The sequence below is a fragment of the Equus przewalskii genome, chromosome 18 (genome assembly GCF_037783145.1).
Source record: "Equus przewalskii isolate Varuska chromosome 18, EquPr2, whole genome shotgun sequence".
Classification (NCBI taxonomy): domain Eukaryota; kingdom Metazoa; phylum Chordata; class Mammalia; order Perissodactyla; family Equidae; genus Equus; species Equus przewalskii.
The window spans coordinates 36,183,106-36,210,175 of NC_091848.1; the positions used below are offsets into that span (position 1 = coordinate 36,183,106).

At 36.6% G+C, this 27,070-nt stretch overlaps 1 protein-coding gene across 14 annotated transcripts in view; it reads left to right on the forward strand.

The window, feature by feature from the left end:
- Positions 1 to 19,651, forward strand: part of ZNF148 (zinc finger protein 148) — a 112,813-nt gene extending 93,162 nt beyond the window's left edge. For all 14 annotated transcript variants that reach the window (XM_070583638.1, XM_070583639.1, XM_070583641.1 and 11 more), the window contains 2 exons: positions 12,676 to 12,794; positions 13,116 to 19,651. In XM_070583638.1, the coding sequence (XP_070439739.1) occupies positions 12,676 to 12,794; positions 13,116 to 14,714 (1,718 nt within the window). In that variant the 3' untranslated portion in view covers positions 14,715 to 19,651. The remainder of the gene's footprint in view (positions 1 to 12,675; positions 12,795 to 13,115) is intronic.
- Positions 19,652 to 27,070: the final 7,419 nt, after the last annotated feature.

A 27,070-nucleotide genomic window follows, 5' to 3' on the forward strand; every position in this document is an offset into this window, starting at 1 on the left:
ATAAATTGGGTTACATTAACCTTCAGATATTCTCTTCATTAAAGACAGCATTAAGAAAGTGAAAACTAAGCCTTGCAAATATGTGCAGAATTCCTACTAATCTATCTAGGAAAAGACAAGCCAATAGAAAAGTGTGCCAGATGCTTGAACAGATACTTAACACACAACAAAAAGGATATCCAAACGATTAGTAAACTGTGGAAGGGTACTCAATTAGTCATCAGGAAAATTACTTAAGATTGCAATCTGATACCACTTGCACACACCCCAGAATGGCTAAAATGAAAAATATAGGTCATACAAAGTACTTGCAAGGATGTGGAACAATTGGAACTCTTGTATACTGCTGGTGGGTGTGTAAATTGGCACATCCACTTTAGTAAACTTTCTCTGCCAAGGCTGCACACACATAAACCCTATGATTTATCATTTTCACTCCTAGTTGTATGCTTATGTGGTGTACATATATTCACCAAAGATGTGTCCAAGAATGTTAAAGCAGCATTGTTATTAATAGCCAGAAACTGGGAACAACCCAGATTTCCATCAAGAGTTAAATGAATAAATTATAATACATTCATATGATAGAATACTAGACACCATGTTGTGGATAAATCTTAAAAGCATAACATTGAATGAAAGAAGCTAGACACAAAAGAATACGTACTATATGACTTCCTTCATGTGAAGTTCATAAACAAGACAAAATGACTTATGTGTTAAAAATCAGGATTGTGGTTCCTGACAGAGAGCGAGTGGAAGTGTGTCTGCAGTGCTCACAATGCTCTGTTGGTTGGTTGGGATAGTGATTACAGAGATTTGTTCACTTTGAGAAAATTCCTCAGACTATATTATGTTTTGTATACTTTTATGTAGGTATATTACATTTCAATAGTTGTTTTAAAAATATGGCGAGGGTACCTTCTGTGTACTTTTTTATGTGCTTTAGAATTTCCGTAATAAACAGTTCATTAGAAGGCAAAACTCATCTCTGATGTTGGAGGTCTGGATGGTGGTTCTCTCTGAGGGATGAGTGACCAGGTGAGGCCTCAAGAGGCACTCAGGAGGTGCTGGTAATGTTCTGTTTCTTGATTGTGGGTGCTGGTTGAATGAGTCAGAGAACTTTGTGAAAATTCAGTGAGCTGTAATTAGGATTTGTTTACTTTTCTCTGTCACTGCTATACTCCAGTAAAAAGTTTACTTGATTAAAATAAGAAAGGAAAGAAGAAAGAAGTAATGGAAAGAGATGAAATAAAATTTGCCTCATCTTCATAATATTAAAGCTGAGTGAGGGTAAATGAAGGCTCTTTATATTCTTTGCTACTTTTGTGTCTGAAAATATTTATAATAATAATTAGGATAAACTATAGGGACAGACAGCTGACAATTGGTTGCCTGGAGAAGTGGGGAGGGAATGACAGAAGGGCGGCGGGAGGATGGGACTATATAGAGTAACAGGGAACTTTGTAGTTTCAGATAAATTCATTATCTTGGTTGTGATGATGCTTTCAAAGGTATATTCATTTGTGAAAATTTATCAAATAGTAAAAGAGTGTAAAAAAAAAAAACACAACTAGGTTTTAACCATTCCACTACTGTCATTTTCCAGGTTATTTCCTCTCATTTCCAGACACTGACAAACACTTAGTACTTGCTAAACAAATCAATGAAAGCCTGGGTTATGACTTGATATATTCTTGGTCCACAGTTTGGGATCACTTTGAGATAAACCATGAGGTAGATGAATTTGGTGCTGAAGTGGCTTTTCTGGAGATAAAAGAAGGTCTCTAGGGTTGATTCCTGGGCCTAATTTATTGGCACCATGACTTTGGGCAAAAGTTTCCTAGCCTGGTGAATGGGGATAATTTAATTGACAAGAATAGAGTTGATTTAAATGGAAGAGTACCCACCAAGTGCTTGACACGTAGTAGGTGCTCAATAAAATTGTAAGCTAAAAGACATAAATAAGATAGGTATTCTATGTTGGAATGCATATTTCACCTGCATTTTTAAGATGACACTTTGAAAAATAGAGTGCTTATAGCCGACTGCTTCTTGCCATGTTCCTAGAACTTGTATTCCCTGTTCATTCTCTTCAGCTATTTAATTGACAGCTGAATTCAGAAAAGATAGCTGCTGAAATTGTCACTAACTCTGAGTCAGGCTACCAGGATTCTTTATGTAAAAGTTCTTTTAAGCTCCTTGCTCATGTTAGAGCGTCTACGTCATATTTCTCAATTGCATTATGCATGAAATAAAAGGATAGGTTGCAATTAATGTAAAAAGACAAATCATTTTATTGTGACAGGATAATAGAGACAATTGTGAGGCTGGGAAAAAAGTCAAAGGACCCTGATTAGGAAAAAGAATTTTAGTGATGAAAAGAGTATGTTTTTGAGAGAATGGTCCTTCATCCTTTGATACCCTGTTTAATTAAAAAAAAAAAAAGAAAAGGAAAGCTGATGTCCATTTATCTAGTCTTTTTTTTTTTTTGGTTTGAGGAAGATTAACCCTGAGCTAACTGCTACCAATCCTCCTCTTTTTGCTGAGGAAGCATGGCCCTGAGCTAACATCCGTGCCCATCTTCCTCTACTTTATATGTGGGACGCCTACCACAGCATGGCTTGTCAAGTGATGCCGTGTCCGCACCCGGGATCCGAACCGGCGAACCCCGGGCTGCTGAAGTGGAACATGCGCACTTAACCGCTGTGCCACCAGGCTGACCCCCCATTTATCTAGTCTTATATGAAGACAACACCATAAATAAGAAAGAAAATAAACTGATGCCAAGTTCCTCCCTTTTATGGGATGCAGTATAGGGGATTCGATGTAGAGTCACTTGATTTGGTAACCCCCTGATGTGCTTAGCGTAGTCTTCACTTTGGGATCTCTTATTTCAGAGCACTTGTTTTCAAGAGGTAGTTGGAAATTGTGGGTTTATATTAAGTTAAAAATAGACTAACAATGTTTACAAGTCAGGAGCGTGTTTACTTAGCTCACTGTTTAAATCTGTTTTACATTTTGGGATTCTAACATTTTTGGTAGGGACACACTGATACCCATATATTCAGTCATTTTACTAATTTTAAAAACATTTTAAATCCACATCTCTAGAAGATACACCTATGAGATATTCTGAATTAACTTTTTTAAATAATTAGAAAATAGTTACATATGTCACATTTAGATGGTATTTCCATTAATTACTATTACTTTAATTTAGGTCCTGTATTGCCTAGGTGCCATGGTTGGGACATGAATTACTTAGTGTTAATATGCTTAGATATTAGTACCGGTTGTGTATGGTCTGCATATATTGGCTGGTAGAAAAATGAGATGTGGGAATTGCCATAATTATATGGTATTCAACTTATTTTCAGAATTAGGACAATGTTGTTTGTTTATTTTTCACATATGATTCCTAGACCAACTCTCAAATCTTTAAAATTCTGAATAGGGTTTGCCTGGCATGGTGCTCTTACAAGAGGTGGTTATCATTCTCAGTGTTGTGTGTCTCATAAAGTGGAAGTCTAAAAGCTGGTCTGTAGAAGCCAAGGAACAGTGCCCCACCTGCCATTCGCTGTTTCATCCTAAGGAAACTAGGCCACTTGAAAAATTACAGTGTAAATGTATAATTGCATAGCTCAGCAAAAGAAAAGAAGCTCAGAAAAAATGAAAGAACTTTCTTAATTTTCTTTTGTGGGGGGAGGTGGTGACCCCAACCTGTTATTTTTCAAAGTGGGCAAAAGTTACCAGTGTTTCCAAAGTTTAAATGCAGGAGCTGAAGTTTCTCCCTGACCTCTATTCTAGGGAAAGAAAACCATTCTATGTTACTAGAAAGATGGGTTTTAAAAAATTTACTATCCAGAAAAATTACTTCTTTCATTAGTTAACTTAAGACCTTTTGGGTTTTTTGCCAGTTTGATTTAACTGACGTGTCTTCATGTTACTGTACAGCTTCACAGTTTTTATTTAATAACCTAATTTATACTTCATTGGTTATGATTTAGTCTCAGATGATTTCCTATAGAATACAGTTTCCTGCACAGTGTATGGGGTCTTCTTAGACTGATAAATTATCTTTCTAACCTGGAAGGACTTTATGCCAGTGATCTTCTTCTATTTCTTATATTCTCTGAAGTTTTAAGCATATTGCTGGGTGTCCATGTATTTGTTTCAATAATCCTCCTTGTTTCCCCTTTTCCTGAATTTATTGTCTAGGTTAAGGATGTTTTTATTTGGGATATATAGCCCAGTTACTGGGTTATAACTGTAATCAATAGGTAAATATAATGGTAATCATTTATCATCAACCTCTCCATTTGTATTTTTAATAGCTAACATTTATTGAGCTATTAAAATGTGCTAGGCTTTGTTCTTGAATTACTTCACACAGATTATCTCATTTAACATTTGGTTCTGACTTATTAAAGATGGACGGTCCCTTCTGTTGTCAAGTATATGTTACTAGGTCGTGTGAACTTTGTCACGGGTATCGTCATAAATATTTTGGCCTAGATTTTTACTTAAAAAATTGCCATTTTCATTCTGATTAATAAGAACAGTAGATAACATTTCTTGAGTGTAAAGCCCTATCATTCACTCTCATAACAAAGAATGGGTTTGGGGGAGGAATTTTAGGAGAAAATGATCTTAGAGGAGAGAAGAAGCGTGACAGTTCTAGGAATTGAACGGAGGCCACTTTGACTAGAGCTCAGAAAGTAAGGGGGGAGTTGTGAAGAAGTATCAGATATGAGCGAAAGGCAGGGGCCAGATAGTAGAGGACCCAGGGTTTTTTTCCTTATCCTAAAAACAGTGGAAGGCCATCAATAGGCTTTAAACATGATCAGATTTACTTATGTTAAGAAAATCTAGCAGTGTTGTGGAATTGAAAGGAGATGGGAGTGGATCCCAGAGAGACTACTCTTGGGATGCTGTTATATAATAGTCCAGGCTGGGGCATAATAGTATCTTGAACTTGCGTGATAACAATGGGAAACAGAAAGAAGTGGGCAGATTTGAGAAATATTTAGTAGGTAGAATCAGTAGGACTTGTTTATTGGTTGAGTATGGAAAGGGGATAAAGAAGAGAAAAGTTATGCAAGCCTCTGGCTTGCAAGACTAGGTGGATGGGAGTGCCATTCATGTAAATAGGGATTCTGGAGAAGGACTAAGCTCGAGTTTAGTGTGAGATATGATGTGTTTGAGATGCCTAAGTGTCATAGAAGTGGATATGTTGAGTAGGCAGTTTGGATGTATGGGTCTGGAGCTCAAATTTGAGAGTAATTAAAGCTATGGAAAAAGATATTTCCCTTCTTGCCAAAGAAAATAATATAGAATGAGAAAAGCAAAAACAGGAAGAAGCTTTGAAGAACTAAGACATTTCATTGTTGGAGGGAGGAGGATGAGCTGGAAAGAACACTGAGGAGCAGTCACAGAGATTGAAGGAGCATGGATATCATAGAAACCAAGGGAAAAGTGAATTTAAAGAAAAAGAAAAGGATCACTTGAGTTCAGTGCTGTTGAGAGGTCTACCAAGATAACTGAAGAGATTTGGTTGTGTTTGCTAACCTTAAGGTGATTTGCACAAACTATTTTGATGAAGTAAGTGCAGAAGCCAGATTGGAATGGTTTGAAGAAGAAGAGGGTTAGTTGAAACTGCCCAAAATCAGATTAATATGTCAAGCCATAGTGAGCTAATTTGTGCATAAAGCTTATGCCCTTATCACTTTTTTGTATATAATTTCCCCTGATAATTGCCCATATATGGTAAGAATTCTTATCCATAAACAGCTCAGAGTGTGCAGTGTCAAGGTTACCAGAGAGAAATACCACAGTGGGGAAAATTTGTGATCTCAGTAGATGACCATTAGAAGAGAATCTCCAGGCCCCTTGGGTATTGGAAAATTACCATTAGTGGAACGCCTTAAGATTGTTTTGTTCTCACCATGTTACTGCTTTCTTGAATTGTAAACAGTATTTACAAAGTTCTTGGTATTTTTCAAGTAAGCTTTTTCTGTTAATCATAAAATCACTCAAATGTCGTATAGATTGGCTTCCTTTTTCCAGTAGAGGGGTTTTGGCCCTCAAGGGGAAAAACAATAAAGGAATTTTCTTCTAAAGAAATTTCATTTAAGTTTTTATTTTTCTTAGGGAAATATATGTCAGTCATTTTATTTTCATTTCCATTCAAGAAACATATCAAAGTACCAAAGTCAGGAAGAGGATACAAAGCACATTATCACCAATACTTTTTAATAAAATGTTTGAGAACAGTAGTCGGCAAAAGTAGACGAGAAAGATATTATAGTTTAAAAAACTATTTTTGTAAGCACTATTATTGTAAACTTAGAAAATCCATGAGAGTCAGCTGAAAAATTACTGCAGACTAGCAAATTCATTAAAAATAGCAGAAATCCATACACTTTGCATGTACACACTCACAGTAGAAGATATGACAGAAGAAAACACCCTTTTTACAGTATCAACAAGAAATGTAGAAAATCCCATAAGAAAAAATCGTTAAAACACCATTGAGGACACAAAATGAAATTTGATCAAGTGGGGAGACATGTCCCTTTTTTTTCTGTGAGAAGAATCAACATCGTAAACGATATTAATTTTCCATAAATTGACAAACATATCAGGCAGCTCCCCGCGCCCCCCCCCCCCCCCAATATTAGACAAGCTGATTCTGAAGTAATGTAGAAAGTGGTCAAACAAGACAAACCAGAGGAACAAAGGAAAAGAAGAACAATTGGGGGGATTAGCCCTACCAGATGATACAGTGTATTATAAAGTCTTAATAATGAAAACATTTGGGTCAGACCAATGGAACAGAATAGGTCTAGAAATAGACCCGTGGAACTTAATAGTATATGATTATGATAAAGAAGTGATAAAAAATGTGATAACAAACACTGAACTTGTCAGTAAATGGTGTTGGGAAAACTGGATAGCCATCTGGAAAAATGAAGTTTTATCTGTATCTCACATTCTACCTCAGGATGAACGCCAAATGTATCAGATTGCGTGTAAAAGACAAAACTGTAAATGTGTCATTGAAAATATGGGTAGATTAGAGTGAGAAAGTCCTTTCTAAATAACACTCAAAATCTAATATCTGTAAAAGAAAAGATTGATAAATTCAACTACATGAAAATTAAAGCCATTAGTAGTACCCCTACTATTAAGGGGGAAAAAAAGGCCAGGAAAAAATCCTGGAACTCACGCAAATGACCAGTCTCTTTAATAAAGCTCTTATAAATCATCAAGAAAAAGACAAGCAAACTTGTAAACAAGAAAAAAAAAATAGATGAAAGATATGTGCAGACAGTTCTCGGAAAGTGACATATAAAGTGACTCAGCCTCGTACTGAGATGCTGTTTTTTCACCTGTTAGATTTGCAGTCGTCAGGAACCACATGGCAGGGTGTGGCAAAGTTATAGGGAAACATCCTCATGCATGGCTGCCAGGGGTGCACATGAACATCTCCTGTAGGGACCAATTTGGCAGTGTGTTTCAAAATCACAAATATATTTGTTATTTGACCAGAAATCTGGTTTTGAGAATTTATCCTACAAATAATACCTGCAAATATATGAATAATGTATTTATAAGGTATCCATTACAATATTATTTATAGTAGGAAATGTTTAGAAATAATAGGGGACTGGTTAAGTAAATTGTAGTGTATATATCTATCAGTGAAAGGTGTCAGCTGTTAGAGAGAATGAGGTAGCTCTTTTTCTACAGATAATATCTCCAAGCTACTGAAGGAAAAAAAAAATGCATAGTACTGAATAAATATGATATCTTCTTATAAGAAAGAAGGAAAAATAAAAAAGATTATGTATTTATTGTGTCAAGAAACTTAGGCTTCTGTCAGGAAACTCTGGAAAGAAGCACACACAAATAAAGGTACCTGTGGAGGGCTAAAGAAGACTGCTTCCTATATAGTTTTTTGTATTGTTTTGATTTTTTTGAACCATATAAGTACATTACCTAATCCATAAACAAAGAAGAATCCTTAACTGGCAAAACTTAAATTTTAGAATGTCTTATTTCTAGAATGGCTAGTTAAAAATGAAGAAGAGGGGAAAAAAAGTGCGAGAGAAGAAGATATGAAGAAAGATGGTAGGGTGAAAAAAGGGAAGAAATACATTCTAAAGAACAAAAGACAGAAAGGATTAGAAATAAGGATAATCCAAAAGTAAATGTCCGTGGAAGGTGCATTTGCATTTATATTCCTTTCTGGCTGACATAGCAGTCATAATTGTTCTCTTTAGTTTGGGGGCTGTGAAGGGTTGTTTTTAGCAACAAAGGAACATTTGTACAAATATCTTTTAAGGCGTTAATGTTTCTAATACTTTTTTTGTTAAAGGAACTTTCTTGTTGCTTCTAGTTGAATAAGCTGTTACTTCTTGATTATCAGAGTGTAGCAGATAACTTAATCATTAATTTTCTCCAGTTAATTTATTTTGAGTTTAATCGCTAGCTCCTTGAGGGAAGAAGTCCTCTCATTCACATTTTTCATGATGTCAGTTGTGTTATCATGCAAAACTTTTAAAATTACTTTATTGAGATATAATTCACAATATCAAAAACCTACCCCTTTAAAGTGTACAGTTTAATAGTTTATAGTGTATTCACAGAGTTGTACAACTGTCACCATAATCTAATTTTTAGAATGTTTTCATCACCCTAAAATCCTATGACTTCCCCCCCGCCCCGCCCCCAGCACCTAACACTTGTTGTCTGTCTTTTTTGTTTTAACTGAACTCTCCTATTGGGTGTGAAGTGGTATCTCATTGTGATCTTGATTTGCATTTCCCTAATGAGTAATGATGTTGAGCATCTTTTTATGTATTTACTGGCTATTTGTGTATTTTCTTTGGAGAAATGTCCATTCAGATCCGTTGCCTATTTTTAAGTTAGATTATTTGTCTTTTTGCTGTTGAGTTGTAAGAGTTCTTATACATATCCCTTATCAGATACATGATTTGCAAATATTTTATCCCATTCCATGGTTTGTCTTTTCACTTTTTTGAAAACCATAACTTAAAGTTTATCTTTGAATCATTTTTAAGCATACTGTTTAGTGGCATGAAGTACATTTACAACATTGTGTGACCAAATGAAAACTTGTACCCATTAAGCAATAACTCTCTTTTCCTCCCTCCTTCCCTTAGTCCCTGGTAACCTCTAGTCTACCTTCTATCTCTATGAATTTTGCCTACTCTAGGTTACATCTTATAAGTGAGATCATTTAGTGTTTGTTCTTTTTGTGCCTGGCTTATTTCACTTAGCATAATTTCTTCAAGGTTCAACACTGTTGTAGCATGTATCAGAATTTCATTCTTTTAGGACTGAATAATATTCCATTGTATGTATGTGTCACATTTGTTTATCCATTCATCTGTTGATGGGCACTTGGGTTGCTTCCGTCTTTTGGTTATTGTGAATAATGCTGCTCTGAGCATTGGTGTAAAAGTGTCTGTTTGAATGAGTCCCTGTTTTCAGTTCTGTTGGATGTACCTAGGCGTAGAATTGTTGGGTCATATGGTAATTCTACATTTAACATTTTGAGGAACTGCCAAACTATTTCCCACAGCAGTGACACCATTTTATCTTCATTTTCTTGATAGTGTTCTTTGAAGAACAAAAGTTTCTAATTTTGATGAAGTACATTTTATTTATTTCTTGTTTCGTTGCTTATGCTTTTGGAGTCATATGTGAGAAATCATTGTCTAATCCAAGGTCAAGATTTATTGCAATCTTTTCTTCTAAGAATTTTCTAGTTTTAGTTCCCACATTTTGGCCTTTGATCCATTTTGAGATAATTTTTGTGTATGGTGTGAGGTAGGGCTTCAGCTTCATGCTTTTGCATGTGGGTATCAAATTGGCCCAGCATCATTGTTGAAAAGACTGGTTTTTTCCCCCACTGAAGTGTCTTGGCACCTATGTTGAAAATCAGTTGACCATAAATGTCAGAGTTTATTTCTGGACTCTGAATTCTATTCCTTGATATATATGTCTATCCTTATGCCATTACCACACTATCTTACTTACTATTGTAGCTTTGTAGAAAGTTTTGAAATTGGGGAGTGTGAGTCTTCCTACTTAGGTTTTCTTTTTCAAGATTGTTTTTCCCTCTTCTGGATCCCTTGCATTTCCATATGAATTTTAGGATCAGGTTGTTAGTTTCTCCTTTGAATCTGTAGATCAACTTGGGGAATATTACCATCTTAACAATATTAAGTCTTCCAATCTATGAATATCAGGCAGAATTAACTGAGTTCTAATCACTGCACTAATTTTCTCTTTTGTTCTTTCTCACTTTTGAGAAATGACTTTAACTTACGACCTTACTGAGCTCTATCATCTACATTCTCTGTTTCAAAATATGCGCCTATTCTTACTTCTTCCGAAAGCATTACCTGTATTCTCCTTCCCTTTTCATCCTAGTTCCTCTGGAATCTTGTTCTTTTGATTATTCACCGAATATTCAATTTTAGTTCAATATTCATATTCAGTTTCCCTGTACTGGCTGCTTCCTCTCTGCCTTCAAATAAATCTGTCTCCTCATCCTTTGTAATACTTACTCTTAAATGGATTGCCTCTTAACTATTACTTGTCATCTCCTTTTTCTCATTTCTTTCACTTCCATGCTTAATAAGTGGTCTTCTTTCCCAGCTTTCATTGCTTCATTGGTTATTCACTCACTAACCCCCTGGTCAAGTGCCTTAACTTTTCTGAACTTCAGTATTTCTTTTTTGTCAAATAAGTGAATTGGTCTAGATTGGTTGCATTCAGCTCTCATTCTAGCCTCTCAACCCTTGGAGTCCCTACTCAGAGCCCCTGTATACACAAGTGGAGCTGTTCTCTTCTGAATTCTGGGTGGCGAGCTTAGAGCCCTTTGCCATACCAGCATCAGCCTTTGGAACCCCCAAGAGCACAGTTTGAAAGCCACTGCAAAGTCCCTCTGGCCCTAAAATTTGGTAACTCCATAGCAGTTACAGAAGTTGCATCCTTGAAAGTTTCAAATAATTTCCTTGTTGACAAATTAAATTCTCTTCCTAGGCACTGTTTTGCTTGGACATTTTATAGTGTTTAAACCTTTTGTTGCTCTGTTGTTCCCCACTAAATTTTCTTTCCTTGGCTTTAAACACATACACAGTCTAAGTGCTACTTAGCTTAGCTTCTAATACTTCCAAGAAGCTTTTCAAAATCATACCAGCTCATAGTAACATTTTTTCTACTAATCCACTGTAATAGTCATTTGTGCCATTCATTTGGCACTTAAAAATTGCACAAAGTATTTTAGCTACATAAAGATATTTAGTTCTAGATTCTGACTTAAAGAAATGTAATCTATTAGAAGAATAGAGATGTACAAAATAATTATTGAGAGGAAAGTAATGAGTACCGTAGGAGAGGTACAGATGCAGTTCTATGGAAATTTTAAAAAGATACCTGTCCTCTGGAAGAATAGGTCCAAGTATCCCAGAGGAGATGGGTTGGGTCTTGAAGGGAGTGTAGTTCCTGAGCACACAAAGGTAGGAGCAGTGTGAATCAAGGCAGAGGTAGAAAGGTGTGAGATGGTAGGTATTTTTATTTGGCTGGAGGAAAAGGTTAAGAGGAGAAAATAATGAGATATAAAGTTTTAAAGGTAAACCAGAGCTGGACATAGTTTTATTAGCTGTCTCTATAAAATGTATGTATCTTGTTTTCCCAATTATGTTATAAGCTCTTTGAAGACAAATAGTATGTCATACTTCTGACCTCCTACAGTAGAGTTAAGGGTAGAGGAGAAGTATTCAGTAAAACCTTGTTGACTGTATGAAAGGTAGAAACAGTAGTTTTCCAAACAAGCGTTATTCAGGATGACTTCTCATCACACCCTTATCTTTATTTAGACTGTAGTTGTATCGGTAAAAACTATTTTAGATCTCCATAGTAATGGTACCTTATAGCTAAGAAGTCCTTAGGAAATTAAAAAAAAAGGAGGGGGGTGGTTATTAACAGTACTCAATTTAATTTGTTCCCAAAAGGGCATGAGGGATGTTGGTTTGAGTTGAGCAAAAGAGAATCGATATAAACAAACCTTACTTTTGAAACATAGTCTCTAATTTAATCTCTTTATGCTTTAATAAATTAGATTTTTAAAGAATATTTTCATAGGATTCAGATTTCATTTAACCACAACTATTTTTGAAAAGAAATGAAGAATTGAAAAGGTGTACCCAAGAATTGTGTTGGATTATGTATGGGTAACATTTTGTTTTTTCAGAAATTTTTCTAAAATATTATTTTATATGATTTGAAAAAAGGTTAGAAACATCAGCTACTCTACTGAAACAATGTTGATATTGCTGTGAGTTCCTGGTGCTGCAGGTCTCTATGGAAAGAGAACGTTATGTACACACATGATAGAAAGGCCAGCAAATTGAGTATGCCTGCTTTCAGCTTTCTCCAATCTCTTTGATTTTTATAATGTAAAATATTCTTGACAAATTAAATTGGAAGATGTATTTAGTATAGGAGAGACTTTTGTCATTTAAGAAGAGCAAAGTATGGCAATTTTCAAAAGCTGTTTTTTTAGATTCTTGTGGTAGAATGATTCATGATTTCACAATATTTGTTTTGTTTTAAACTTTCTATATCACATACTAGGTGAAAAACCATTTCGCTGTGATGAATGTGGTATGAGATTCATACAGAAATATCATATGGAAAGGCATAAGAGAACTCATAGTGGAGAAAAACCTTACCAGTGTGAATACTGTTTACAGGTAAGAGGTGTTTTGAAATTCTTTTTGTTTTTTTAACCACTTTATTGAAGTATGATTAACATTGAAATTCTTCTAAATTGTTATAAAGTAATTCTAATAAATTAAAAATCTTACTGCTAGAACTATTTGAAGAACTTAACTGTTGATCAGATTTATAATAGACTATTGGCTCAGCAAATTAGAATTCCTTATATTATTGTACTTATATCTATCTTTATATTAATTACATTTTTCTTTTTCTTTTCTTTTCTTTTCTTTTCTTGGTTGGCCAAAAACACAAACTAAAACGAAAAATTCACTACCAAACTCTGAATTCGACAGTATTTTTCCAGAACAGATCGTGTATTGAAACATAAACGTATGTGCCATGAAAATCATGACAAAAAACTAAACAGATGTGCCATCAAAGGTGGCCTTCTGACATCTGAGGAAGATTCTGGCTTTTCTACATCACCAAAAGATAACTCACTGCCAAAAAAGAAAAGGCAGAAAACTGAGAAAAAATCATCTGGGATGGACAAAGAGAGTGCTTTGGACAAATCTGACCTGAAGAAAGACAAAAATGATTACTTGCCTCTTTATTCTTCAAGTACTAAAGTAAAAGATGAGTATATGGTAGCAGAGTATGCTGTTGAAATGCCACATTCTTCGGTTGGAGGATCGCATTTAGAAGATGCATCAGGAGAAATACATCCACCTAAGTTGGTTCTCAAAAAAATTAATAGTAAGAGAAGTCTGAAACAGCCACTGGAGCAAAATCAAACAATTTCACCTTTATCCACCTATGAAGAGAGCAAAGTTTCAAAGTACGCTTTTGAACTTGTGGATAAACAAGCTTTACTGGACTCAGAAGGCAATGCTGACATTGATCAGGTTGATAATTTGCAAGAGGGGCCCAGTAAACCTGTGCATAGCAGTACTAATTATGATGATGCCATGCAGTTTTTGAAGAAGAAGCGATATCTTCAGGCAGCAAGTAACAACAGTAGGGAGTATGCACTGAATGTGGGTACCATAGCTTCTCAGCCTTCTGTAACACAAGCAGCTGTGGCAAGTGTCATTGATGAAAGTACCACAGCATCCATATTAGATTCACAGGCACTGAATGTGGAGATAAAGAGTAATCATGACAAAAATGTTATTCCAGATGAGGTTCTGCAGACTTTGTTGGATCATTATTCCCATAAAGCTAATGGACAGCATGAGATATCGTTCAGTGTTGCGGACACTGAGGTGACTTCTAGCATATCAATAAATTCTTCGGAAGTTCCTGAGGTCACCCAGTCGGAGAATGTTGGATCAAGCTCCCAAGCATCCTCATCAGATAAAGCCAACATGTTGCAGGAATACTCAAAGTTTCTACAGCAGGCTTTGGACAGAACTAGCCAAAATGATGCCTATTTGAATAGCCCGAGCCTTAACTTTGTGACTGATAACCAGACCCTTCCGAATCAGCCAGCATTCTCTTCCATAGACAAGCAAGTCTATGCAGCCATGCCCATCAATAGCTTTCGATCAGGAATGAATTCTCCACTAAGAACAACTCCAGATAAGTCCCACTTTGGACTAATAGTTGGTGATTCACAGCACTCATTTCCCTTTTCAGGTGATGAGACAAACCATGCCTCTGCCACATCAACGCAAGACTTTTTGGATCAAGTGACTTCTCAGAAGAAAGCTGAGGCTCAGCCTGTCCACCAAGCTTACCAAATGAGCTCCTTTGAACAGCCCTTCCGTGCTCCATATCATGGTTCGAGAGCTGGAATAGCTACTCAATTTAGCACTGCCAATGGACAGGTGAACCTTCGGGGACCAGGGACAAGTGCTGAATTTCCAGAATTTCCCTTGGTGAATGTAAATGATAATAGAGCTGGGATGACATCTTCACCTGATGCCACAACTGGCCAGACTTTTGGCTAAAAAAAATATGTAAATAATACTGGCACTTTAGAACAGATTAATCAAGAGTGGGGTTACTCTGCATAAAATGGAGTGCTGTACAGATTTAAGAGCAATGTGTTATAACAAGTTAAGCTGATATGAATAGCAAGATAATCCAATAACTGCATTTTGTTTGGTTAGTCAGCATTCTTTGAACTGCCTTACATGTTGTCACCTTTATAGAAGCAATGCATTACTTGTTTTAGATCAGAAACTTGCTATTCCACCTACACCAAGTTTAAAAGAAAAAAAAAAAGACTTTTCGCACAATTGTTTCCTAACTGATAACATTGTACATTCTTAGGAGATTAGTAATTGTGTGAAATTTACTCATACTGTTTCTGAGTTTTTCAGCATAGTCATTGCACTTCAGCAGGGAATCTGAGTATACTTTACAGACAGAGTGAACTTAAAAGTTTAATTGTTAAGAGATTATGGCTTAAATAAGTTAGTGCGTCCTATAGGGGGATAAAAAGAAACCCAGAAACCACCTTTTAAAAAGAATGATATGCCATATACCCTTGATTTTCATTTTGCATTATATTGACATGGTTTTTTTTCTTTTTGAGAAAAAAGTAATAAAAATCTGATAGTCTAAGACTCCACTATTTAAAAGCTAATTACTTTTAAAATATGCATACTTTCAAAACTTTTACCAAAATACGTAACTGTTGAAGCATTCACTTCTCTATGGAAGTATGCATATTGGTGTCAGTTTCTTTGTACAGTTGTACCTAGATATTTTTTATGATTTTTCATGTGCAGGTATCAAGGTTTTGAAGTTTTAGTAAAAAGATATTCTGTAGATTACATTCCCAAGAACATAATGCTTACACAAAATGTATATTCCACGTTTTAAAAGCTTAATTGTATTTTACTTTACATATACACTTCAGTTAACATAGAGCACTTAGAATCTATTTCGTATTTTTGATTTCTCAAAGTAAGAAGAAATTAGATTTTTAGGTTTGATATGGTTGTGTCATAATCATCTCATAATTGACAATTTTAATTTTTGGCAATAAAAGGAAATTGGATATCTTTGGAACTGTAAAACCTGGTTTAATCCTTCTCTTTCTAGAATCTTGATAGATTGGATAATTAAACAGTATCCAGAGAAACTAAAGAAATGGGCATTTTAATTGCTTATTTTATCTTGAGTTACTTTTTAATGAACACTGCTCATTACAATTTTACAAACCAAAAGTGTTTACTAATTCTAGTAACTACAATTTCTTTTTCAGCTAGATGAGTGATCGGAAACTTTTTGTTGCGTTTCAAAATCTAAATAAACTACAGACTTTATCCTTATACCACGAATGTTTTTTTTTTTTATACTTTGTCTTAAAATAATACAGCATGGTACAATAAATAGTGCTTTTATATATATACTTATATATATATACTTTTCTAAAGAATGATGGTCTGAGTTACACGTTGGACAGTTTCAATTTTTTTGAAAATAACATTAGTTATATTGATTTTATTATCCTCTTTAATTTGTTCCAACTTTTTAGTTTTTTTATTTTAAATTTCCGCCATCTTTGTCACAATGCACATACTGATACAGCACCAGTGATACTCTAAAATTAGTACCCTTGGAAGATGAAACTTTATTGTTGTTAATTTCCATTTTAACTTTTATATTGGCCTTGTAGATCTGTAGTCTTTGTTTCAGTATAGAATGTTATACATTTAAATTATTTTTTTCTTTTATTTAATGTTATCCCAAGACTGTTCCCATAAAGAAAGGGAACAAATAAATATCCACCCTTAACATCTTTTACATTTATTTTGAATATATTGGTGTTTTTATGGTAAGGAATATAAATTATGTTTAATGTGGTTTCCTCTACACTTTGGTTACTAAGCTTTGCTTGAAATATTAATTTTCCCATTTGACAGCTTTCTTTGCTGCCAAGTTTTTCAAAAATTTTAGACTTCTTTGAAGTAAATATTTAAGTTCTGCCATTATTGACTCTTAAGAGTGGCATGTATTGCATTGCACATCCCAGTTGCAAGAAAGCTTCATTCAGGTGAGATGTTACGAATGGAACTGTGCTCACCCTAGATAGGCATTTGTATTTTTCTCATACTACTATTTGATGATAGTAGGCATGTATTTCCTGAGTTTTTTCTTGAGCCTGATCAAAAATTTTGCTCTATTGAGAACTTGATGCAGTTGTTGGTACAGTATAAAGATTTGTGTGTGTTAGTTTGAACATCACCAGCACAGTTTTTAGAATGTGGCTCTATTTCTGAGCAGTTAGGGTAAGCGAAGGAAGACCTTTGAAAATGGTAGTGATGCAAGCAGGATTTCAGGTGTTGCATTCGTGTCTTCAACACATTTCATTAAATCTACATAATGGCAGACTTTTCTACCACATTATAAGCATTTTTGAGATAAGTGATACTTTGACCTAACTTATTGACTTATCATTTAAGTATAGTCATTGCTCTCTTACTGTGAAATTCTAAATGCCTACCAGAGTTACCTTGTATTATCATCATATGGTAAACATCTCATCAGTTTGGGTTTCCCCTGTTTGGTTCAGAAAGTTGGTGAATTTCTACCTGGGCATTAATAGAGAAAGCAAGTAGCCTTTTTGCTGCTTTAGATCAGCATATTGAAGATAGGAGATATCCTTTTGTAATTTGTGTTTCTCATTTCTCTCAGTGAGCAAACTGTTCGATTAAAACATGCTCTTACACCCTTAGGCTTGTGGGCAGTGTGATTGAGGCTTGCCACTTAGGACCTACCCTTACGTTTGAGGATGGGAAACAGATCACATTAGTTGAGGTAATCTCTCTCGAGCATCTTCTAAAAGTGTTTTGTTTGTTTTTTTTAAACTTCTTGTTGCACACATGTTTCATTTGGTTCAGAATATTTGGGTGGCTCTTAAAGTTTTTGGATCTACTTGCAAATTTTTGACTTGATACCATAGAAATCCATCCTTCTAGCTTTGGCCGAGAACCGTCCGTGGTTGGGTGATTTTCTCTTGGAGAGGTAGAAGAGGCCTTGAGCTCAGGGTAGGCTTTCGTTTCCACAGGTGAGAGAAACTTGCAAAGTGCCAGCTAGGTTAGATCTTTTGCCACTTCTTTCATTTTATTAATTTGAGTTTTTAAAGGGCTGTTTAAAAAAAAAAAAAAGCCGGGAAACTTTAAAAGTAGGCATTACTGTAGTACTAAATTTCTTAGACTTAGAGCGTTTTAAAGTAGAACTTGTTTTTTCACAGTATATTTACTTGAAGAAGCACTATTATAATCAATGAGAAACTTTTTGACTCTGCAATTTAATTTAAACTTTTTCCGTTTCAAATTACTTTATTTCAGGGAAATAATTTTCCAGTTGTTTTTGCTATATTCTGCAAATAAAAACAGTATGTTTCCTTTTTTCACTTAAACTTTGATAGGAAACAAACTAAAGCAGACAAACATTTCTTGTTGTGTTTGTTGCTTTCTTTAATCCAATGGATAAAAAAGTAAAACCCTGTAAACATTATTTTATTTTTTTATGCAATACCATGCTGTAAATATGGTTCATCAAATAAGGATGTACCTATGATTGAATCTTTAATTCTGCACAGTTAGAGTTTATATATAAACGTGTCTTGACAATCAAGGACTTTTATGTGAGTCTTCCTTTATGATGTTTATTAATGTTATGCATTCCATTTGTTTTGAAGTGAGTACCAATGTGCTAATTTGTATTGTCTGAAAGTATGTAATGTTTTTACAGCTTGTTTTTAAGAATCTGTAAATATGTACAAACAAATCACAGTACTGCTTTATGTTAGAAGGCATATGATGTTGTACTGTATGTAAGCAATAATACATAGCAGTGCTAACTTTACAAGTAGCATCAGGAAAGTTCTAAAAACATTTCAGAGTTATTATCCTTATTTCATTTAATAATGATTATCTTTAATCAGTTTTTATAAGCAAATTCCATTGTTCCTCCTATTGGAACATAACACTGTTTACACAGCATAATTGAAGTTGCAGGGGAGACAGGCTAAATCTGACTTCATCTGTACTCACTTTCACTAAGCATTGAATGGCCTTACCACTCTTCTGCAAGATGGAGGAAGACCGCAAAACTTAGTGCCCATCACACTGAAGGAAGGGGTGTGGGTTTTTCCTGCTTCTGTACTGCTACCTAACTTTGTGGTTTGCTTTGGATTTTAATATGTGTTTCTGTTTTAGATTCAAGCCCATAAGTTTTGAAGTGACTTCAGCTCCATTGTGAAATAGATAGTTCTCTTCATATTTCATAGCTACATTTCAATAATTCTAAACTTTCTACTTTGATTTTTAGATACTTATTTTTCAAGCTTGATTTCTCAGCTGATCAGATGAATTTATTCAACTTCAATACAAAGAAAGACAAACCTATTGTAGTTTGAATTGAGTAGATATTATACTGTACAGAACAGCTAACTATTTGAAAACACACATTACTGCTTTAGAAATAAAACCGCCAATTTATAAATGTATATGACCTACATTTTATAGGAGAAATGTTTTTAAATGCTAGTCATTTATATAATGTGCTTTGAAGGATTTGCTAGTCCACTTCTGTCACTTTTTAGTACACTGGTATCTTTTATATGTAATGTATGCTTTTTATTATTGTAGCAAAGCATTTCAGTAGAAAGAATTTTGCAACAATATGGGGGAAATTTTTCATTGTTGGATTTGAATTATACTGGATTTTATCTGTGTAGTCTTACTCGTCTTTATTTTAATGCTGTCTGGAAGGGAACTTGGTATCCAAATAAAGCAGGTAACCTCATTTTACTTCAAGGGCATACTGTGTAGTGCTGAATTTAATCTGGAAATCTGATGATTTTGAAAAGAAAAACAAGTTTATAAAAATTGTACAGAAGAAATTAAATGTGTGATGGAAATCCTGATGGTGGAGCACGTTGACTTTTCTGACATATAGTGTTATTTTCCTGGGATCCCCTATGCCTTCTTTGTATTTCAACTAATAAAGGAAAAACTCTGTCACTGAACTGGTAGGATAATAGGATATTCTGATTATACAGTATTACTTTTCCTATCTCACTTTATGACCCTTTCTCAATCACTGTAAATTTTTATTTTCTATTTCCTATTGATAATTAAACATGTACATAATATAGACACTGTTGTATAGAACTGAATAAATTGAGTTGCTATGTTTGAATGGGTAACTAAGAAATATTATGGATACTGAGAATTCATAAAATGCCAGAACAAATTTACAGAAGAAAGGGGGACATCATGTGTCCTGGGAAGGTCACAGCAAATGTTTCTTCAAACCTCTGGGAAATCAATATCGAAAGAATCAACGACAAACTCAGTATCTGATACAAGTGGGTATTTCTTCCTCATCTCCCCTCAAGTATATGAGCACTAAATTTCAAAATCTACTCAGGTGAAAATTGCTTTGCAATGAAACTTATCACATTGAAATTTTCACTGTTAAGTAAAAAGATATTTGTGATATTTTTAAATATAAACTTTTACATCAGTAGTCAGCAGCCTGACAATTGAAATTCGGTAAGTCAATATATTTTACCCTCCAAATAGGATTGTTTTTAAACAATTGGGAGGATTTTTTTGGTTTGTTTAAATGCATTTTTTATTGTCATTGTAAAAATAAAATCTTGCTTGACCCCATATTATGCCATGAATGAATTGCTGAGCCTTTCTCATGCAGTGAAAGCTTGTTTCATGCATAATCATGGAACAGAAATGTTCTTTAAACTGACCTGTTCGCCAAGAGGTTTAATGAGTTTCACAGCTGCTGGCATTATTGTCCTGTAGTTAACCTTGCCATTTTGAATTTATAATACCATTTTATGTATTGTGATACTAAAGGAAGTTTTGTTTTATTTTTAATTGAATTATTAGACTAATTTATATTTGCAAATTCTGCGTTTTAAATGTGGACACTGGCTGTTTGAAAAATAAAAAAAATACCGAATGCAGTTTTATGAATAATTTACTAGCTGAATTTTTCACAGTATTCTGAACCAAATAACTAATGGTAAATATTTTAAAACCATGGTACGTAGATTAATATTAAAAAGAAAAGGATGTCTGTGTGGAATTAACAGTTTGTTACACAAATTGGGTAACAAGTAGCAGGGCCTTTATTGTAGCTTTGTGTAGAAAGTTATTTAATAGGCAGTTCTAAGATGCAGGAGTCAAATGTTACCGTAGTCCAATATTTTAGACTTGAAACATATTTAACAGAGCTAAGGATATATGTGCTATGTTTTTTATTTTTACAGATAAGATTCTATATAGCCCATCATAACGAATTTCTTTTTTCCCTTGGTGAAGATAGTTTCTTTTCATCCATTACCACCTTGCCAGTCCCCTGTCTTGTGACCAGTGGGACCCATTGCAAGAAAGGAGTTAGGAGTGCAGTCTGGGTCCTTGGGACAAATAGAAAGTAAGTGGCCTTTGCAGAGATTAATCCTAGGACCCTAGCTTTATTAGCATAGTGCTTTAACCAATTATAATTACACGTAATAATACCACTGATAGTCTACTAATCCATTTCCTAGATCCCAGTTTTTCTTGAGTGATTAGGAGTGGTAGGGAGATAGGTGGGGAAACAGTCTACATGATACTTTTCCCACCTTCTGCAGACTACAAGAAAAAATAAAATTGAAGTCACTTGGATTAATGTGTGTCATTTGAGTCTTGACAATTTATCATGCACAAAAGGAATATGGAGATTTTTATGATTATATGTTTGGATAGAGTTTTAAGTTTTTTTCAGAGTGCTGGCTTTTGAGTGTATGTGTGTGTTTTCCTCTCCTTTGGTGAACCTAGTAAGGTATTAGGATAAGTTGTATCCCTTTGATGGATAAAAAATCAATGGAGCAGAAAGTTTAAGTGAACTAAAGGTAGAATTTGGGTCTCGTAGTTTTAGTTCTTTTTGTCGTTTTCAAATGTCCTTCAAAAGGACATTTATAGTAAAACTTTACGTACACACTCATGCAGATGTATATGCATATGTGTAAGAGCTGGGATGTGAAATGTGATACTGTAAATGAGAATGACATTTTCAAAATGATTTTCAAACTGCTGGAGAAACTCAGGTTTAGAAATGGACTTGAGTTGTAAAGTAGAGAACATTAGAGTCTTTGCATATTTACCCATTTATACAGATGAACTTTTAAAATTGTAACTGTCTTAATTTTCCCTAGCTTCTCCCATTCTTAGTAAGATTCTGAAACTATGATGCCTGTGTCAAGGTGGCGAAGAGGGCCAAAGAAATGTATTACCTGTGATAGTAATTGTGTTTTTTATGGATTCAAATCCTTACTTGCTGGGGTGTAGTAGTCATTCAGCATTAATCACCTACTTAGTAATAAGCATTGTGCTAGATGCAAATAATAGATGGTTGAGGCTGCTAGCATCTTTATTTGAGCATCTGAAAGGTATTTCTAATATCAGTTGCAGCATACAGTATTTAGATTATTAAAGCAAATGTTGAGTATTAAGATGTGTTAGGTGCTGTGCTGAGTAATTTATATGTCATTCCTCAACAAATGGGTAAGTAGTAGTATTTCTTATATTAGGATAGTTTGCTAGAAAATATCATTTTAATAAATTGGTTGCAGAAGATAGGAAATATATACAGACCAATAGAGTGGAAATAGAGAACATTGTTAAATATTATTTCCTAATTAAAATACCAAACTTAGGAAGAGGATTCAAACCTGGACTGTGGAAATGAGACCGTAGGCTTTATTCAGAAGGAACTGACCTATAACAGGAGTGGGAGATTAGCGCTTATAGGGATTCACAAACTGAGGGTAAAAATACACTAGAAGGTCACCTATACCTCACTGGGGGTTTGGAAGTGGATGCTGGAGGATGCTTTCCTGGAAGTAGAAGAACTGACTGAACCAATGCTAATAGGTTCTAGCACAGTCTTCGTGGAATGTTATTTTAAATTTGTTGGAGTCACACACTACTAGTCACTATTCCCAGGCTATGGTTATGATATTCTCTATGAAACATAATTTCCACTCGCCCCTAATTAGCTGATATTCCTTTTTCCTTGGCCGTTTCCTTCAAGGTGTTTGGGCCATTGTAAAACGTACCGTTTTAAACCTTCAGTATGATATTTTCCTTTGTTTCTACAGAAGAACTCAAGCACTACCACGCAACTTTTGTCAATGACAATATGAGGGTAAAGACTGAATGCTAGAGCACAAAATTAAATGGCAGGACTACTGAGTAGATGCATTGAGAACAACTCGGGACTTCGCAGAAGACGTTGGCTGAAAGCAGTTGTCCCATGCTGTTCGGGTTGCTGAGTTGCCCTCGTGGTTAGAGAGCCGATGATGGCTCTGAGGCCGCTTAGCCAGTGCTGCCTGGGGCAGCTGTAAACAAGCTGCGTGTGATTTTGTTGACGATTGTGACACAGCAGGGATGTCGTTCGGCAATATTCTCCAGCCTGTATGGGCAGATGAGCAGGGAAATGAGTAAGGGACTTAGACTTGAACTTCTAAGTTGCGGGTCTACCTTGATCTGTTCGTGTAACGTGTTCAAGTCACTTCCTGAGCCTCAGTTTTTTCATGTGTAAGGTGTCTGAATCAAATTATTTGAGATAACTTGTAAACTATAAAGCACTAAACAAACTTCCTACTTGAGATTTTAGAAGTGGTACAAAGGCAAGAGAGCAGAATTGGACAAGTGTTGGAAGCCTTATTTCATGTAAAGCAAAGCAGTAAGAAATTCCTGACTTGCTGACAAGATCATCTTTCAAAAGATTGAAGAAGATATGATAGGGTCTGTCTGTCTGGATTTAATTGACCAGCAAGGAATAACTAGTTAGTGAGGTGGAAGTGACAGCAGTTTTGTATTTATGATTCCGTCATCAAAGACCCTGGAAGGGATGGAACGTTCTGGAGAACGATGTATATTTCCGTGAATGAGAAACGGAAGTCAGTAGGCTTGCTGGGATAAAGAAAAGAGGCAGAAACATTCTACAAAAGTAAGAATATATTGAACTGCTCAATCTCGAGCTGTTAGTCATGAACAGGAACCTGGTTGCCCATGAGGCAAAAGCAAAAGTCACAGACAGTAGGTTTGGAGCGCTGCAGCCAGCTTCACCGGGTGGGAGGAAGGGGTGCATGTCTGCCTGCGTGCGGTGGGCCTGCTCACTCACCTTTTTCTTTCACCATTTCTCTTTATTCTTTGCTATGTCCTTTGTTTCCTTCCTCCTGAATGACTAGACCATAAGTGCGATGGTAGGTGTACAGCAACCGGAAACAGCTGTCTGACGGTATGTGATGCCCGACCTCTCATGCAAGCTAGGTTTATTTATCTTGTGTTTTTTAGTAGTAATATTTCAGGAAAATTAAAAACTAATGGTCCACCAGGAAAAGATTGTGGGGTTCCTGGATTAGTTTGTAAGCTTCCTGAGGGCATTTTACTCACAGAATATAGAGCAGTGCCTCACACGTAAGCAAGTATGAATGAATAATATTGTGTAGGGTAAAGAGGCATTAGGAGTGAAGGTGTTAGAAGTAATGGTGGCGATTTGATGGCATTAAGATGACACTATGATCGGGGACCCACCTGGAAATACCAGATTTCTGCACTTGACCACAAACTTCTAAAAAATATTCCCAAAGAAGACACACATAGGGTCTGTGGCTAGTGGGAACAAGGTATCTTAATATGTGCTGGACCCGTTTCCCAAACCCTAGCGTAGACATGGGCCAGAGGATGGGGCAGAACTACAGGCCTCTAGAGCCATTTCCTTCCTCTTGGTACCATGCTACCCTCTGGCTGCAGAGAAATCAGCATCTCCATATATGAGAAGAGTGAGTAAAGGGCAGGACAGCCAGGACTCCATCAATGGACAAGTGGGCCCCAGCCCTTTCCCCACCCCAGTATCATAGGAACAAAGAGAGGAAAAAGCGAAAAAGAGCCATGTCGACATGTGTGGCTTATTAATAGAAAATGACCTTGGTCACTGCTGGATGTGGCTCAGTAAATGTTCTATGATCTGATCAACCAGACAGGCAACTCGAGGGGCAAGGCTTGTGGATATTTCTCAAATCCTTTCGAAACCTCCCTCCCTTTACCACTACTACAGCCCAAGCCACTCTCAAGTCTTGCCTGGGCTCCTGCAAGTTTCTGCACATCCACTCTTTTCTCCAGGTAACAACCATGCAAAACCCCTTCAGAAGCTTCTCAGTTGCTATTTGGGTAAACACTAAGCTCCTTGCCTTGGTCTGCATGGTTGTCCACTGCCCATACCCCCAGCTACCCCCACAGTGAGCCTCTCATCCTCTCTTACTGCTGAACTGCTTTCCACCTCCCATATTTGGTCATGCCCTCTTCCGCCACAAAGATGCAGTTTTCTCTACACTCTTTACCTATTAAACCCTCCACCCTGATTTCAGTCCCGGCATCACTTCCTCAGAAAAGCTTATTCTGATCTCCCTGATAAGGTCACAGCCACCCTCCCCATTTCCACCCCACAACCGTTTCAGAGTCTTGAACCACCCTGTACTGTTCCTTCCTAACATAGATGGCTATGTGGTCTGCTTTTTTAGTGTGAGAGTTTGATTGCCCACCCATCCAGAGCCGTCTTGCTCCCCATTGTGTGTCAGTCTTGGGCACAGTGCTTGGTGATCAACAGATGTCTGGTGAATATGCTGAAGGAGGGCATCCAGGCCCTGTTAGTTACACGGAGGGGGCACGGAGACCTGCAGGTGCTGCAGAAGCACTGCTGGGGAGCTGGCAGCAGTGGCATCAGAAAGCTGGCCGTGTGAAGTTCAAAATAGGAAATATGGTGGATTTTGAAAAGAAAAGATAGCTGAGCTGGACTGCAATCCCCAGCAAAATTCTAGAATGTTCATCACAACTCTATGGTAGGCTTGGCAAGTCTTATTAACTTTATGTTAGAAATGAGAGAACTGAGGCTCGGGCACATTCAAGACCTTGGACGAGGTCACATGGTGAAAAGGGAGAACCAGGACTCTAATTTAGACCTGACTTCTCTCATCTCGACTCTTGAAGGTCTGTCACTGGGTCTTCCGTATATGATATTTAAGCAAATGCTGGATGCTAATTGCACTGTTGGCACAGTCCAGTAAGGCTGCTGCTGTCATCCATAAAATAAACTGGACCCTATTCATCAGGCCTCTCTCTTGCATCACATGTTTTCTCATGGTCCCACCAGGTCCTGGCTCACGTCAGATGCCAGGTGGCTGATAGAGGGAGAAAGCCTTTCTCTTGTCAGAGGGCAAAACCCTAGAGTCAACAAATAACTTAGATCCTGGAGGAGAAACCTGCTCAACAGGAGCTGGGGACACCTGCCAGCAGGACAGTGGCGGCCCCACCCCTCCCCTGGGAAGCCAGAGCGAGACTAGTCTTCCTGGGGTCCTGCCCGCCCCCTCGGGAACTAGGAGCTCTCAGGCTGTGTGAGGGGCTTGTGCCTTGGTCAGGTTTCTTCTTGAGTCGCCCCCTTCCAACTCCCAGTAGTGCCTGGCGGCCTTTCTGACAGACTTCCTTCATGCATCTGAGCTCTTGGAAACGCATCTCAAAGTTCAGGAAGAAGGAGAACCATTTTCTGTCACCTGGGTTAGAGAGGCTGCATTGTGTAGAGGAGAGACCGAAACCAGACCTTGGTTCAAATCCTGACTCCGTCCTCAGGGCCAGCAAACTTTTCTGAGTGTGTGCAGAATTCCTGCGGTTTTTTCAAATAGGCAGGCATGCCCCAGGGAGGTGCATCACAATGACCAACAAAAAAGAAAAGAAAAAGAAAAAATATGTCTAGTAAATTACCTGTGCTCCCTGAGTGATATATTTCACACCTTCTCCTTGTCATTGACAATTATAACTGGAGTAAGACACAGCTGCAGGCAGGATGTATTCTCACTTGAGGTATTTTGGAGAAGGGCACCCCCCCACCCCAAAAAAACCCAACAACTATTGAGTTCGATAGTCCATGCCTTTCAACCTTGGCTGTACCTTAGAATCACCTGAGGAGTTTAAAGAAAATGCTGATGCCAGGCCCCACCCCAGACCCAGGTATTGGTGTCTTCTGAAACTGCCCCCAGGTGACTACAAAGTGCAGTCTGCAGACCAGCTGACCCACCTCCCGCGGCCCTTCTGACTCTGGCTCTAGGGCCTGGACTGTGAGATACGTTTTTGTATATATACGTATTTACATCATGATTTAATGTTTTCATATTTCTGTTTTGGTTGACTTTGTCCAAGCTCTGATCCCTCCCCAGGGTTCAGATTTTCTGACAAATGAGGTCACTTTTCAAGACATGGTTTCTTCTCCAACCTTCACACAG